The sequence below is a fragment of the Mustelus asterias genome, chromosome 2 (assembly GCF_964213995.1).
Source record: "Mustelus asterias chromosome 2, sMusAst1.hap1.1, whole genome shotgun sequence".
Lineage (NCBI taxonomy): Eukaryota > Metazoa > Chordata > Chondrichthyes > Carcharhiniformes > Triakidae > Mustelus > Mustelus asterias.
Window position 1 is genome coordinate 24,287,037 of NC_135802.1, and position 15,610 is coordinate 24,302,646.

Here is a 15,610-nt window from a genome sequence, read left to right on the forward strand (position 1 = left end):
AGAAAATATTGCAAACTCTCACCATTCCATTGATGATTTATTGAATTTGTATTGGTGTGCTAACACACTGCTTTCACTGGGTTAGTGCAACTTTGATAAACGTTGAGTGAAATTTAGTACCTTGGTAATGGTGTAATTCTGTCACAGTGCTAGGAGACAAGTCTAACAATTTAGCCTACTATACAGGAACAGAATATCCACCTTGTCCCTGTCTCAATGTTTTACAAACTTAAGCGAGAGTCCAGATAATCATATGCCAAGACCGCATTCCAACCTTTTTATAAAACACAGGCAGAAAAGTTTGGAATCATTTTGTATACTTGTATTCATATGAAAGGCGACTTTACAGGTAATATTTGATCCGTGTGGTCTCTGGAATGGTTTTTTTAAATCACCTGGAGAGGGTAAGAGAAGAACTTTACAGACGCAACGATTTTCCAGCCCCACTGCGGTTGGTTTTCCCACAACAGATGCGATGATCCATCCAAATCTCCATCGACTTTGGTGGGACTGAAAGATCCCACCAGTGGATGGGGCCAAAAAAACCCATAGAACCCCTACAGCGCAGAAGGAGGCTATTCGGGCCATCGAGCCTGCACCAACCACAATCCCATCCAGGCCCTATTCCCATAATTCACCCTGCTAATCAATCCTCCTGACACTAAGGGATAATTTTGCGCAGCCAATCCACCTAACTTGCAAACCTTCGGAGTGTGGGAGGAAACCCACGCAGACACAGGCAAACGTGCTAACTCCACACAGATAGTCACCCAAGGCCAGAATTGAACCTGGGTCCCCGGTGCTGTGAGGCAGCAGTGTTAACCACTGTGCCACCATGGCACCCTAGTGGCAGAATGTGAAAGCAAGGATAAACGTTATAATATAATATTATAATATCCAGACTGGGAGCTGATGGTTTCAGTTAGTATATGGTGTAGCCTCATTAGTGTTCGTAAAGACACCAGCAAAGTGAAACACCAGCTAAGATGATGGTTAAAGAGCTAACTCTGTATTAGGCTAAGGACTGTGGGCGTGGCAAGGCTGCAGGGGTCTGCTGAGATGAATAGGAGCTGATTGGACAGTGGCTGTTGCTATGCCTTGAACAAAGAGTGATTCCTGTGTCTTGTGCTCCTGAGAGAAATACGACCCCCTGACGGAGACACGACTCCCTGAGCATTTGTCACCAAAAGACAGTGATTGATTAATGCTTGTCCTATGAGTACATGACTGGAAGCATGATCAGTGCTAGCAAAATTTGTATAAGAAGGAGAGACAAAGAAATCTCTGGAGCGACAATTTGCAGGACCATCTATTACAATAAGATTTTGAGTCCGGGTCTCGGAGACATTGGAACAAAGCCCATCATGAGGGAGACTGATCACCTAGCATGGATAGCCAAGCTGTGAGTTTTATTTGTATAATGAAGTTTGGATATTTTCTGTGAAGCTTTTAATACGTTTTGGATACTTTGTGTACAACGAGATCGATCAGAGGTTAGATCTTTGTGCGTAACAAAGTAAGACGGACATTGAATACTTGCGTGTAACAAAGTTTTGACACCTTATGTACTAAAGTTTGTGTAGTAGAATTCGAATAACTTTTTGTTTGATTGATAGTTTTATGGGCTCCTAAGAGGAGCAATATACTTTATGTATAACAAAGTAAGACAGAGGTTGAATACTTTGTGTATAACGAAGTTTTGATACCTTATGCACTAAAGTTTGTGTAGTAGAATTTGAATAGCTTTTTGTTTGATTGACAGTTTTATAGGTTCCTAAGAGGAAAATTTAAAAAAAATGGGATTTGGCTAGACGATTGTTTAACTTTTCAAAGACATCCCAGTGTTATTATAGGGCTTATTAGTGTTACCGATGGTACATACTGGGTGTGTAGGTATGGAAATCCAAGCGAGACATGACAGGGAGAGTCTGGAGAGTGCATAAGATTGTCTGAGTATTGAGGGGGTGATGGGTGACAGCTCGGGGGCCTAACACCCATGAATAGAACTGGGTTGATGTCCTTGTAAATGGCCATGGGTCTTCTAATCTGCTGGCCTGGAAACCCACACACTTCCGTTCCCCCTTGGCTGCATTTCATGAAGCAGTGGCCTTTTTTTTCATTCATGGGACATGGCTGTCCCTGGCTGGCCAGCATTTATTGCCCATCCCTAGTTGCCCTTGAGAAGGTGGTGGTGAGCTGCCTTCTTGAATCGCTGCAGTCCATGTTCTGTGGGTTGACCCACAATGCTGTTAGGGAGGGAATTCCAGGATTTTGACCCAGCGACTGTGAAGGAACAGCGATATATTTACAAGTCAGGATGGTGAGTGGCTTGAAGGGGAACTTACGGGTGGTGATGTTCCCATGTATCTGCTGCCCTTGTCCTTCTAGATGGAAGTGGTCATGGATTTGGAAGGTGCTGTCTAAGGATCTTTGATGAATTGCTGCAATGCATCTTGTAAATAGTACACACTGCTGCTACTGAGCGTCGGTGGTGGAGGGATTGAATGTTTGTGGATGTAGTGCCAGTCAAGTGGGCTGCTTTGTCCTGGATGGTGTCAAGTTTCTTGAGTGTTGTTGGAGCTGTACCCATCCAGGCAAGTGGGGAGTATTCCATCACACTCCTGATATGTGCCTTGTAGATGGTGGATAGGCTTTGGAGAGTTCGGAGGTGAGTTACTTGCTGCAGTATTCCTAGGCTCTGACCTGCTTTTGTAGCCACTGTGTTTATGTGGTGAGTCCAGTTGAGTTTCTGGTCAACGGTAAACCCAAGGATGTTGACAGTGGGAGATTCAGTGATGGTAACACCATTGAATGTCAAGGGGCGGTGGCGTTTCTGTGGCGTGAATGTTACTTGCCACTTGTCAGCCCAAGCCTGGATATTGTCCAGATCTTGTTGCACTTGAATGTGGACTTCAGCCAGGCCCAAATCCCTGGTGCGGAAAGTAATGTGCGTAGCTGAGTTCATTCAGAACTTGGGAACGTGATGCTGGAAAATGGCCTGACTCCTGATTCCCAAGTCTCATGAAAATCCAGCCCAATATCTATATGTCACAGTCCCTGTGGACAAATAACTATTGACTTTCTCTAGTCTGAGTGCAGACATGAATAATGCAACTTCTGGGAATATTACTAGTCCCTGTCACTCATGGAGTAGCATCCAAATGGTAGCTTGTGCCTTTCGGAGAGGAAAGGAGGAAAGAGGAAAAATTAGAAAATACAACAACTAAGACAAATCTGTAAAATTCACAGCGACCAGCTTGATGTGCCAAATTAGGTATTCGAAATTGTAAGTTTCTAGATGTAACCATGTCCAGCGAATAAACGGAATGAGCTATCAGAAAGCTAATCGAAAGTAATTAAATTCCAATCTTTAGGTCCCATTATACTTGAAATCTGAAATATATGCATGTGGTGTTCCCTCTTGCTTCATTTGAAACTCGACTGGAATCGCTCCAAAATAATTATTTGTGTTTATAATGGTCTCCCCCCACCTTTCAAAATTGCCTTTGTAATCTCTATATTTTAATTTAAATGTCATATGACGTAAGGTAAAGTGACTATTGTTTTGCTAAGAATACAAGTGCTCTTTTAATAGACAACAGAATTAATACTTGCCTTGAAATTCCACAGTAATATGAAATTGTAGCTCATTAGTATGCTGCCCTAATACAGCGTCTCTGAGGTTAATTATAGTAGTACATTGCTATCCAAAGGTTGTGTGGGAATGCATTCATAATGTAGTCAATCCTACTTAATTGTATATCTGACAATTTCACATCTTATTTGCATATATTTTCAATGCACCAAAGCAACATCTAGTCATTACTATGTGTAATATTCTCACAATGCATCAGCATACAATGTGCTTGAAACACTTACAAAATATCGGGCTATATTAACTGGGACCAAAGATCTGCCCGCTGATTTCATCAAATAAGCATCACTTTCCCTAAAGTGTAAGAGTTAGATTTTAATTATTGGCTTTCAATATGGATGCCTTGATTTATATTACATTCTTATTGTCTTGCTAGGCAGGATGCATGGCTAATGGAAGCACTTTGTTAGCTCATTAGATTTGACAAATACTTATGATTCTCCCTTTCATTGTGTCATATCACCATTTTACAATTCTGAAACAAATGTTCTTCCCCACATTGTGCGGATGCCAGAGAATCATCTCACTGAGTGCCTCGCTCAAGTGAACCTCATTCGATGTGTGAGTCTCGACCTTGGAGAGTGTTGGCAGGTTATTATATGGCGGGGGCATGACAATTAAACCTGACCCCATCCTCACTCACCCCCGACCCTGCGCTCAGCCATCCCAATCCTGTTCTCACACGCTCTCTCAGTAAGCACTCTTGACGCTAAAATTGACAGACTTTTGTTAGGCAAAGCTGTTGAGGTTACAGAATGTAGGCAGATGGATAGGGTAAAGATACAGGTCAGCCGTGATTTAAATGATTGGCGGAACGGGCTCAAGGGGCTAAATGGCCAACTTCTGCTCCTTTGTTCCTAAGCTCAGGCCAGAGGTAAATTGTTATTTGCTGGTTTTGAGCAGTTAACTCAACATAAGGATTGAATAGTCCTGATCTGTAAGGCTTTCCATAATGGGAGAGCATAAAGGCCATTCTTAATTATCTAGTCATCCTCCTAGTGCAGTTTTTCAGTACAGGTACTTCTATTATCAGTGCAAACAAAATGGGGCAAAGGGCCCCTTCTGCACTGTATGATTCTATTTATATAAAGTATAATTAGGGGGGAGAAAAATCAAACTAGGCAGTGTAATTGTATTTCTATTATATTCATACATTACGTTTGACATCAGTATTGCTTGAATAGATCAGCTGTTTTTGGGTGGGGGATTGGGGTAAGTGTATCTCCCTATGCTGTGAGTCTTCTGCATGCAAACTGCTCCCAGGATGCAGTGTGTCACAGAATAATTGACTAGCGGGACCCACACAAAAAGGACACAGACCATGACCATTAGGCCAAGAGCTCCATAGTTTGGCAGATCATTTAATTTGATTTGATTTGATTTATTATTGTCATATGTATTAGTGTACAGTGAAAAGTATTATTTCTTGCGCGCTATTCAGACAAAGCATATCATTCATAGAGAAGGAAACGAGAGAGTGCAGAATGTAGTGTTACAGTCATAGCTAGGGTGTAGAGAAAGATCAACTTAATGCGACGTAGGTCCATTCAAAAGTCTGATGCAGCAGGGAAGAAGCTGTTCTTGAGTCGGTTGGTACGTGACTTCAGACTTTTGTATCTTTTTCCCAACGGAAGAAGGTGGAAGAGAGAATGTCCGGGGTGCATAGGGTCCTTAGTTGCTGAGGCAGCAGGAAATATAGACAGAGTCAATGGACAGGAGACTGGTTTGTGTGATGGACTGGGTTTTGTTCACGAACCTTTGTAATTTTTTGAGGTATATATATACCTCAGACCTTAGGCGTATACCCAATAACAACTTGCATTAATGCAGAAGTAAAGCTCCGCAAGGCACTTTGTGGAAGCATTATCAAATATGAATTGACACCAAGCCACCCAAGGAGACAGGTGAGCAAAAGCTTGGTCCAAGAGGTAGGTTTTAGGGAGCAACTTAAAGGAGAAGAGAGAGGTGGCAAGGTTCAGGGAGGGAAGTCCAGAATTTGAGGCCTAGGCCGCTGAAGCCATGGTCACCAATGGTGGAGGGATTAAGATCAGGGATGTGTAAGAGGATCAGAATCGGAGAGGTGCAGAGGTCTCAGAAGGTTGTCGGGCTGGAGGATGTCACAGAGGTAGGGAGTGGTGAGGCTCCGGAGATACTTGAAAATAAGGATGAGAGTTTGAGGCATTGCTGAAGTGGGAGCCAATGTAAGATGTGTGTGTATCTGTGCGGGGTTTCCTCCGGGTGCTCCGGTTTCCTTCTATACTCCAAAGATGTGCGGGTTAGGTGGTGAAGTGGGGGTTTTCTCTCAGGGGCGAAGTATTGAGCTGAACCCAGCTAAACACAAAGACTTGCGAATAGAAACAATCTTCTGTCAATTCATTTTGATGATTCAAAGATCATTGCGGTGCTTATTGTTTAACGTGGCCGCAAAGACCTTCCAGCTGGTACATGCAAGATTTATCAAACAAGAGCAGCTACTCCTGAAAGAAGAAGTGTGGATGAATGTTTCAATAGATACGTCATGAGGGGAATTAATGTTTGCATCAGCACTCAAGCCTAATCTAATGTCTCGTGTATTTGCCCAGGGTGGCACGGTGACACAGCGGGTAGAACTGCTGCCTCACAGCGCCAGGGACCCGGGTTCGATTCCCGGCTTGGGTGACTGTCTATGTGGAGTTTGCATGTTCTCTCCGTGTCTGCGTGGGTTTCCTCCGGGTGCTCCGGTTTCCTCCCACAATCTGAAAGACGTGCTGGTTAGGTGCCTTGGCCATGCTAAATTCTCCCTCAGTGTACCTGAACACTGGTACACTGGAGTGTGGCGACTAGGGGAATTTCACAGTAACTTCATTGCAGTGTTAACGTAAGCTCACTTGTGATACTAATAAATAAACTTTAAAAATCACCATGTAGCGAAGATTGCTGTTTCATAGATAATACAATCCTTTGCCTCTGTTGTGGGGTTCTCTGGAGGCTAGGTATCACCAAAACTTCAGCCAACATAAAGACTCAAGAAAGCTAGTTTCTCGATTTAAAGATGTATCTTCATTACCAACGATCAAAAAAAGAGATAACATTGGCCAGTCCAATGCCTCTCTACAGAAAAGGCTCTGAGCTTTCCAGTATAACTCTGAGGTTACAATGTACAGATTAATCAATTATACATTTTTCGTATCAAATTCTCCCGCCTTTCATTAGTTATGATCAAATCAGTTTCAATATAAATCAATCATTAATAGCACCTGTCACATACTTTAGCCAATTGCATTCTACTCTCTGACATCATGGGATTTCATTGGTCTGTAGAATCCGGATGCTTCCTCTCGCTACTGCTGATGCGTCTTCTTCTGTTGCCTAGTAACCCCTGACGCTTAGCTACAAAGGTCAAAGTTAAAGTTCCCACCAATTCCTGCTACCTCACCAGCCAAATGAGACAAATGTACATTCTCACATCTGAGAATTCTCACATCTGGATAGTGTGGAAAAGTCTATTCATAAGTAGCCCTGAGAATAATACTGCTAGCAACTTTCGCTGATAAGAATTTACGCATTCTGAGGTTTCATTGTTTCCAAAGAATGTGGTTCTGTCTACTAAGGCTTCATCCCATCACCCCTCGCACTAGCCTGCTCTTGGCTAAAGTGCACAATTACTTTTATAAAACACAGTTAATACATTTAACATTTCAAAATACATGTTTAAATCAGAAATACTTGTTCAAATCTCATTATTTGCCTTTATGAAGGCAGTTCCCTTGGTAAATTGTTCTGAGGTCATTTTATTGAATTGCTAGTATTTTATTAGTGACTTGAATCCCTGATGATTTGTAATTTCTCCAACCTACTAGGATTTTCCCCCCAACAGCCTCTCTCATCTGTGTCTTCCCAACAGTAATGAAAATTCCAATTTCACCAACTGATAAAACAATTCCCTTCCTTCAGTGACAAGACACATTACCATGTTCATTTGACACCATCCATTTGGCAAAATGATATTAATTTTCTTCCATCTACAGAATGATATTCAATGGCAGCGCTGTTACCTGCTCTGAATACCATTTGTCAGTGGGTGGAGATACAGGTGACTTGGCAAATGGAGCATAGATATTACATGAAAAATAAAAACTAATGTCTATCAGGTGCCCCTTCAACAATCCTGGTAGTCACATGATACAAAGATTTCAATGCTATCAATTGTAACCATTGTGCAAATGACATATAAAGGAGGCAAGGAAAATACCACTCACCAAAAACTATGGGAACCACAAATCCAAAGTCATCTGTTCCTCCCAATCATGCTATACTTAGCACATTGAGTTTAAAAATTGGCAGGTCATGTTGCAGCTTTATAGAACCTTAGTTAGGCCGAATATAGTGTTCAATTCTGGTCGTCACACTACCAGAAGGATGTGAAGGCTTTGGAGAGGGTACAGAAAAGATCTACCCATGATGTTGCCTGGTATGGAGGGCATTAGCTATGAGGGGAGGTTGCAGAAAATTGGTTTGTTCTCATTGGAACGACCAAGGTTGAGGGGCGACCTGATAGAAGTCTCCAAGATTGTAAGGGGCATGGACAGAGTGGATAGTCAGAAGCTTTTTCCCAAGGTGGAAGAGTCAATTACTAGGGGCCATAGGTTTAAGGTGCGAGGGGCAAGGTTTAAAGGTGATGTCCGAGGCAAGTTTTTTACAGAGGGTGGTGGGTGCCTGGAACTCGCTGCCGGGGGAGGTAGTGGAAGCAGATATGATGGGGACTTTTAAGGGGCATCTTGACAAATACATGAATAGGATGGGAATAGAGGGATATGGTAGGGAGGGTAGGGAGTTTTAGTTCAAATGGGCAGCATGGTCAGTGTGGGCTTGGAGGGCCGAAGGGCCTGTTCCTGTGCTGTAATTTTCTTTGTTCTTTATTCTTTGTTCATGCCATGTCTCGAATGCCCCATATATTGGATCCCAAAATACTACCTTCTGAAAGAGATCAATCTTATTCACATTTGAATTAATGCATACTGTCTGCTCCTACCATGTACCCAGGGTACCTGTTCCATAGATTTACCATCGGCGTATTGAAATAATGGTCGGATTTTTCTAGCCGTTCACGCCAGCAGGATTCTTTGGTCCGGCTGCAGTGAACGGAGATTTGGCTGAGCACCAAATTCTACATCCTTGCTTACAACAGTAACGGGGCATGAATGACTGGAAAATTCCGGCCAATGATTTTCAATTTAACTCCTTTGAAATGCAGACTGTTTTGCCTAGTCCAATCATTCAAGCCAAGGTGAAACATTCATCAAAGGCTGGAATTCCTTTCACTGTAGCTTCATTGCAGTGTTAATGTAAGCCCACTTGTGAGACTAATAAATACACTTGAAAACTTAAACTTAATTCCCCGATGTTCACATCCCGTCACCACTGTCAGTGAGAATGGAGAATTTGGCGCTCAGCCGAATCTCCAATTCACTGTAGCGGGACTGGAGAATCCCAGCTGCTGGCAAGGTTGAAGAACACAGTAAGAAGTTTAACACACCAGGTTAAAGTCCAACAGGTTTATTTGGTAGCAAAAGCCACACAAGCTTTCGAAGCTCTAAGCCCCTTCTTCAGGTGAGTGGTCACCTGAAGAAGGGGCTTAGAGCTTCGAAAGCTTGTGTGGCTTTTGCTACCAAATAAACCTGTTGGACTTTAACCTGGTGTTGTTAAACTTCTTACTGTGTTTACCCCAGTCCAACACCGGCATCTCCACATCAAGGTTGAAGAATCCAGCCAACAGTTTTTCCAACCCTTCTAAAATCCTAAAATCAGCAACTCATTGCTAATCTCACTGGTTCCATGTATATAACCCCTTTCCATTTAACCTTTCCTGGATTTGTTAAGCACTTTGCATTTCTCTGCGTTGAATTTCATTTTCTACCTATCTGCCCAAAAGTCAGCATAATCAAGGACCCCACGCACCCCAGACATACCCTTTTCCACCTTCTTCTGTCGGGTAAAAGGTACAAAAGTCTGAAGTCACGTACCAACCGACTCAAGAACATCTTCTTCCGTGCTGCCATCAGACTTTTGAATGGACCTACATCGCACTACGTTGATCTTTCTCTACACCCTAGCACTGACTGTAACACTACATTCTGCACTCTCTCCTTTCCTTCTCTATGAACGGTATGCTTTGTCTGTATAGCATGCAAGAAACAATGCTTTTCACTATATACTAATACATGTGACAATAATAAATCAAATCAAATCAATCAGATATATTCAAATTCTCTTGTGGCTTATCCTGTTCACCTTTGGTATGCACCACCTTCATTAGCTTTGTATCATACACAAAGTTACCATTGTGCTTGTGACTGCAGCTCATTTAAGCTCCACTTATTGAAGTGAAGCTTTGAATAATTTAGTACAGTTTCTGAAAAAGAGAAATAGTAAAATCTTAAGTAGTATGCATTTCTGTGCTGATATATGTTACATTTTGTCTATACAAATTAAGTGTGGCTTACTGAATAATTAATTAAAATGACACAACTCTCATAAAGTATATCAGAATCAAATAGTAATGTAAATCAATCTATTACAAATAGTCATTTGGTAGTACAGAACTTGAGTATTGCTGAAAAAAAGATATACGTTGTCAAATCTTTTCATCTTGCACTCATCAGGACAATTCGCAAGCAAACCAAATTGTAAAGGGAACAACAATTTATACTGCATGAGAGTTGGGAAGTGGACTTTGATTGGTGGAGCCATTGTCATGGCAAATGCACCAGTTTTAACTGATAACTGACAGATTGTTGCCAAGCATTTTTTAATTTAAATTAGAATCTATTCTACTGAAGTCTAAAAATTATTTAGTAAGTCTTATGCTTAGTCCCTAAGCATAAGACTTCTTGACATTTTTATGACATTATTTGTCCATTATTTAAACAGTTGACCTGTTTAAAATTAAACAGTTGACAAATGAATCCCACCATAAGAGTTAAGAAAATGACTTGCCTTTATATTGCACCTTTCATGACATCAGGTCTTTCCAAGCATTTTACAGCCAAGGCAATACTTTGAACTGCAATCGCTGCTGTAATATGGGAAATACAGCATCCAATTTTCACACAGTGAAGTTCCACAAACAGTAATGACCGAATAGCCAGATAATCTGCTATTTTACTTCTGTTGGTTGAGGGAAGGTATTGGCCAGAACACTGGGAGAACTTCTCTTTTCTTCAAGTAGTTCCATGGCAATTTTTCACATCCACCTGAGAGTGCAGTTTGGGTTTAATTTTCCCGCTGGAAATTGACTCCTGGAGTGAGGCATTAACTCACAACCTTCGATAGAAACATAGAAACTAGAAGCAGGAGTCACCCATTTGGCCCTTTGAGCCTGCTCCGCCATTCATTTTGATCATGGCTGATCATCAAAATCAATATCCTGAACCCACCTTCCCCCCCATATCCCTTGATCCCTTTAGCCCCCAGAGATATACCTAATTTCTTCTTGAAATCACACAATGTTTTGGCTTCAACTACTTTCTGCGGTAGTGTGTTCTACACATTCACCTCTCTCTGGGTGAAGAAATTTCTCCTCACCTCATTTCTAAAAGGTTTACCCCTTATCCTCAAAGTATGAACCCTAGTTCTGGACTCTCCCACCATCGGGAACATTCTTTCTGAATCTACTCTGTCTAACCCTGTTAGAATTTTATAAGTTTCTATGAGATCCCTCTCACTCTTCGAAACTCCAATGAATATAACCCTAACCGACTTAGTCTCTCCTCATATGAAGACCTGCCATTCCAGAAATCAACCTGGTAAACCTTTACTGCACTCCCTCTATAGCAAGAGAGAGAGAGCAATGGAGATGTGACATGACTTAGTTTTGGCGAGGGTGTTTGCTCTACTAACAAAATGGCCTGGGCTCCATTCTGAATATAATTTGCACTGTACACTATCATCTGTTCCAGGAGTTGAAGACGAACATGCCTTAGCAACAGAGCTTAGACAGCGAGGACAACAGGCCCTGCCGGGCCATTCGTCTTACATCCGTTCTTCACGGCAGCATTCCACATCCTACCCAAAATACGATTACCAGTATCGCGTTGAAGAGGAAGAGGATGTCGGATCGCCAGCAATGGCCTACAGTGCCCCTGACGAGGGAGGAATTTCCAATCCAGCAGGTGTGAATCCAAGACAAGGGGCCCTATTTTGATTCTAAGCGCTGGGCGGACTTGAAACTGGGAGTGTTTTAGGTCCGACTTTTGGATCTGTTCTCAGGCGCTTCCATACACACTCTGCCTGAAAAAATATCAGCAATTCTGAATCGCGTTGTACAAACCTGTGGGCGGGGCTTAACGCGCCCGAAATCCTGCAGCTCCGATCGGCACCTATAACTGCACATGTGCAGTAAAAAAATGATAGAATGCTGCTCCCCATCCACATCGCTCCCGGCCGGATAATGCCTTCCCCTGGCTCCCACAGATATTGCCCCACCCCCACAACATTATTGACCCCCTTATCCCCCCCACTCTCCCACCACCCAGACCAATCATGGGTCTCTCGCCCCCTTCCCCCCCCCCCACTGATCTCAGGTAGTGTGATCCACCCTCCACCTTCCCTCCCCATCGATCTCAGGCAGAATGGCAGCTGACCCCTCTTCCCCTCCACTGATCTCAGGCAGAGTGACAGCGGACCCCTTTTCCTCCCCCGTCCCCCCACCACCAATCTCAAGCAGAGAGCCGTCGGACCCACCTTCCACCATCCCCCTAACCGTTCTCAAGCAGAGAGCTGTCGGACACTCAGCACTTGCCTCCTCACTAACTGGAGCGCCCGAATCGGACTTTTGTGGAGCATGTCTGTTTCGCGCTGATTCTGGATGGGCAAACGAAGGTGGTAAAGGGAGAAGTGCCAGTAAGGTTGGGTGTGCAGCCCATTAAGTCAATTTAAATGCATGCAAGTGCATTTAAATGGCCAACGTTCTCTGTTTCGGGCAAGGTCCCGATCGCAGCCATTTTTGGGCCTTGGTAAAGGGAGAACCGGCATGGGAGCAGGCGTGGATGATGGGTACCCACCTCACGCACGACTTTACCAAGTTTTTGCGCCCAAAAAGGGCACAACGCGATAGTAAAATCGGGCCCAAGAAGTGGGAAAGTGAAACACTGAGTAATTGGACATTGATCAAAATATGAAAGGCTATTTTAGATTGGCACAGTGGCAAAGTGGTTAGCACTGCTGCCTCATAGCACCAGGGACCTGGGTTCGATTCCAGGCTTGGGTGAGACTGCCTGTGTGGAGTTTGCACATTCTCCCCGTGTCTGCGTAGGTTTCCTCCGGGTGCTCCGGTTTCCTCCCACACTCCAAAGATGTGCAGGTTAGGCCGTAAATTGCCTCTTAGTATCAGGGGAACTAACAGGATAAATAAGTGGGGTTATGGGGATAGAATCTGGATGGGATTGTGGTCAGATGTGATGGGCCAAATGGCCTTCTTTTGCACTATAGGGATTCTATGATTCTATTCTCCAGATAAGGTTTCCCCGTGCTGCTCAGTGTACTAGCCCTCATCTGGAGAAACGAGCTCTGGCCTCCTCACAGTTTGTGGCAAGCACAGAGGACTAAAGAAGGCCGTCAGTATCAGGACGATGCTAACTCATGCTTAGAAGAATGTTATTCCTTAACAAACAGCAAGCACATGCTTCCAAAAGTGCTTCAAACCAGCGCTCCATTTACATATAAAATTCAAAGTTTTTTGCTGAGTGTCAGTCCAGGAAGAGCTTTGAAAAATCACTGGGTTACAGAGCATCTCAAATGTGTTCAAGGGTGTGGGACTAAGCATGCCTGCTCTTTCAAAGAGCCAGCACAGACATTATGGACCGAATGGTGTCCTTCTGCCGTTTGTGCTGTATGTTTCGCTGATTTTATTAAACGTCCTCTTGATTAAAATACAAATTGGTATTTATAAAAAAATTCCATTCACTAAACCTCAGCCAATTCCTTAAAACTAATGTACAAGCTCTCTCGAGTTGTTGTTTAGTTGTGCTCTTTCCCTTCTCCCCCTTCCATTATAATCAAGGTGGCATAGTGGACTAGTAATCCAGAGACCCAGGGTATGTTCTGGGGACCTGGGTTCAAATCTCACCGCGGCAGATGGTGGAATTTGAATTCCATAAAAATCTGGCATTAAAAGTCCAATGAGTCCCGAAAGCGGAGCCCATTTCACAGGCTTCCTCCTGGACGCCACCGCCTCCGCGAGTCTCCGGCCCTCGGATTTCCGTCAACTCCGCACCGGAAATTGGGTCCCACTGCCACTCTGCACTCGGTGGTGACAGATAGAGAGAGGCCAGCGATCGGAGCTAGCCATTGGGTCGGGGGGGGAAGGGAGGGTGAGCCTGCCGGGGTGGGTCAGGGGTAGGGGGGGGGGGTGCTGCGGTGGGTTGGGGGGGTTAGCCTGCCGGGGGTGTGTCAGGGGAAGAGGGGGGGGGTTGCGGTGGTGGGGTGCACTGTGGGGGGTGGGGGATGAATCGGGACTGCCGGGGGAGGATCAGAGCTGGCCGAGACATGTCAGGGGGGGTCAACGGTCGGGGCGTGAGGGGGTTCAGAGGGGCAGCGATGCGGTGTCGCAGAGCTGGCCAGCGATCAGGAGGTCGGCAGTGCAGGGTTACTGCGCCAATCTCGGCGCTGACAGATCGGCAGCGGGCGAGACAGGTGAATTGCGGCCTTGGTTTACGAATTTCTTCCTTAAAGACCCAACTTTAATTTTAATGGACACTTTGGCCAGAATGTTACCGGCCCGCTCACCCCGATTCCAGGGGCAGGTGAGGCTTTCATGTCATCTCAGTTTAACCATCCTTATTTGTAAGACCGAGTGATTGGCAGAGAGATGTGTTGTGCTGTAGTAACAGAAATGAGTTTGCTGTGATTGAAAGGTTTTTATAAATCGCAGCTGAGGACCGGACCTAAATTTACTATTTCTATTTGATTTTGCTGTCACGTTTGAATACCCCCCACCCCCCCCCCCCCCCCCCCCCCGCCACTCATCTGAATTTCCTTCGCAGCTTTCAAAATGATTTTCCTACTTCACTGGGGACTTCAAAAGCCATGCAATCCCTAAGTGTGAAATCTCCTTTCACCCCACAGGATCAGCAGTCATTTTGAATATACATTCTGAGATGACGGAGCCTCTCTGACAGCTGTTATCCTTAGAGTCAACGCCAGTTTTTAAAAAGAGGGTCAGGTTTTTTTCTCATTAAGAAAACGGCCACTTTGGACGCTTGACCACACCAGAGAGATATTTAATATATAAATAGATGTCTATGATTGTAACCATCACATTTTGCTTACTAATATCCTGAACATTAGAACAAATGGCACTCTGTATGTGGAGAATTAGGGAGCACCACAACTAGTCACTCTAATGACCAGTCCTCATGCTACAAGCAGTGGATTTCCAGTGTTTGAATTGATGGACTTTCCCTTTTTAAATTTTATTCCATTCACGGTGGCACAGTGGTTAGCACTGTTGCCTCACAGCGCCAGGGACCTGGTTTCGATTCCCGGCTTGGGTCACTGTCTGTGTGGAGTCTGCATGTTCCCCCCGTGTCTGTGTGGGTTTCCTCTGGGTGCTCTGGTTTCCTCCCACAGTCCGAAAGATGTGCTGGTTAGATGTATTGGTGATGCACGTCAATCGAACTCAAGACACGAGGCTTCGGTAACTGAAGGCTTTTATTGCCTAACAATGGAACTACTAGAACGTAAGTACACCACCCCAGACTGACGAGGTCCCGCCCAAGCAGGGGGTCTTATACCTCTCCCAGGAGGCGGAGCCCGACTGGGATGTGCCACAACAGTAACAACCACAGGTGTATTAATCCCACAGTGTGAACACCCTAGCCCAACAACAACATTAGAACAATCCCACAGAGGGAACACCCTAGCCCAACAACAACATTAGAACAACCCCACAGTGGGAACCAACGATGGTTCACCACA

At 44.2% G+C, this 15,610-nt stretch overlaps 1 protein-coding gene across 7 annotated transcripts in view; it reads left to right on the forward strand.

Annotated features, from left to right (window-relative positions):
* dnajb6b (DnaJ heat shock protein family (Hsp40) member B6b) overlaps nucleotides 1-15,610 on the forward strand; it is a 163,698-nt gene that overhangs the window by 137,134 nt on the left and 10,954 nt on the right. For 4 of the 7 annotated variants that reach the window (XM_078232424.1, XM_078232441.1, XM_078232431.1 and 1 more), the window contains one exon: nucleotides 11,593-11,805. The exons of the other annotated variants lie outside the window; for them this stretch is intronic. In XM_078232424.1, coding sequence (XP_078088550.1) covers nucleotides 11,593-11,805 — 213 coding nt within the window. The remainder of the gene's footprint in view (nucleotides 1-11,592; nucleotides 11,806-15,610) is intronic. 7 annotated transcript variants of the gene reach the window in all.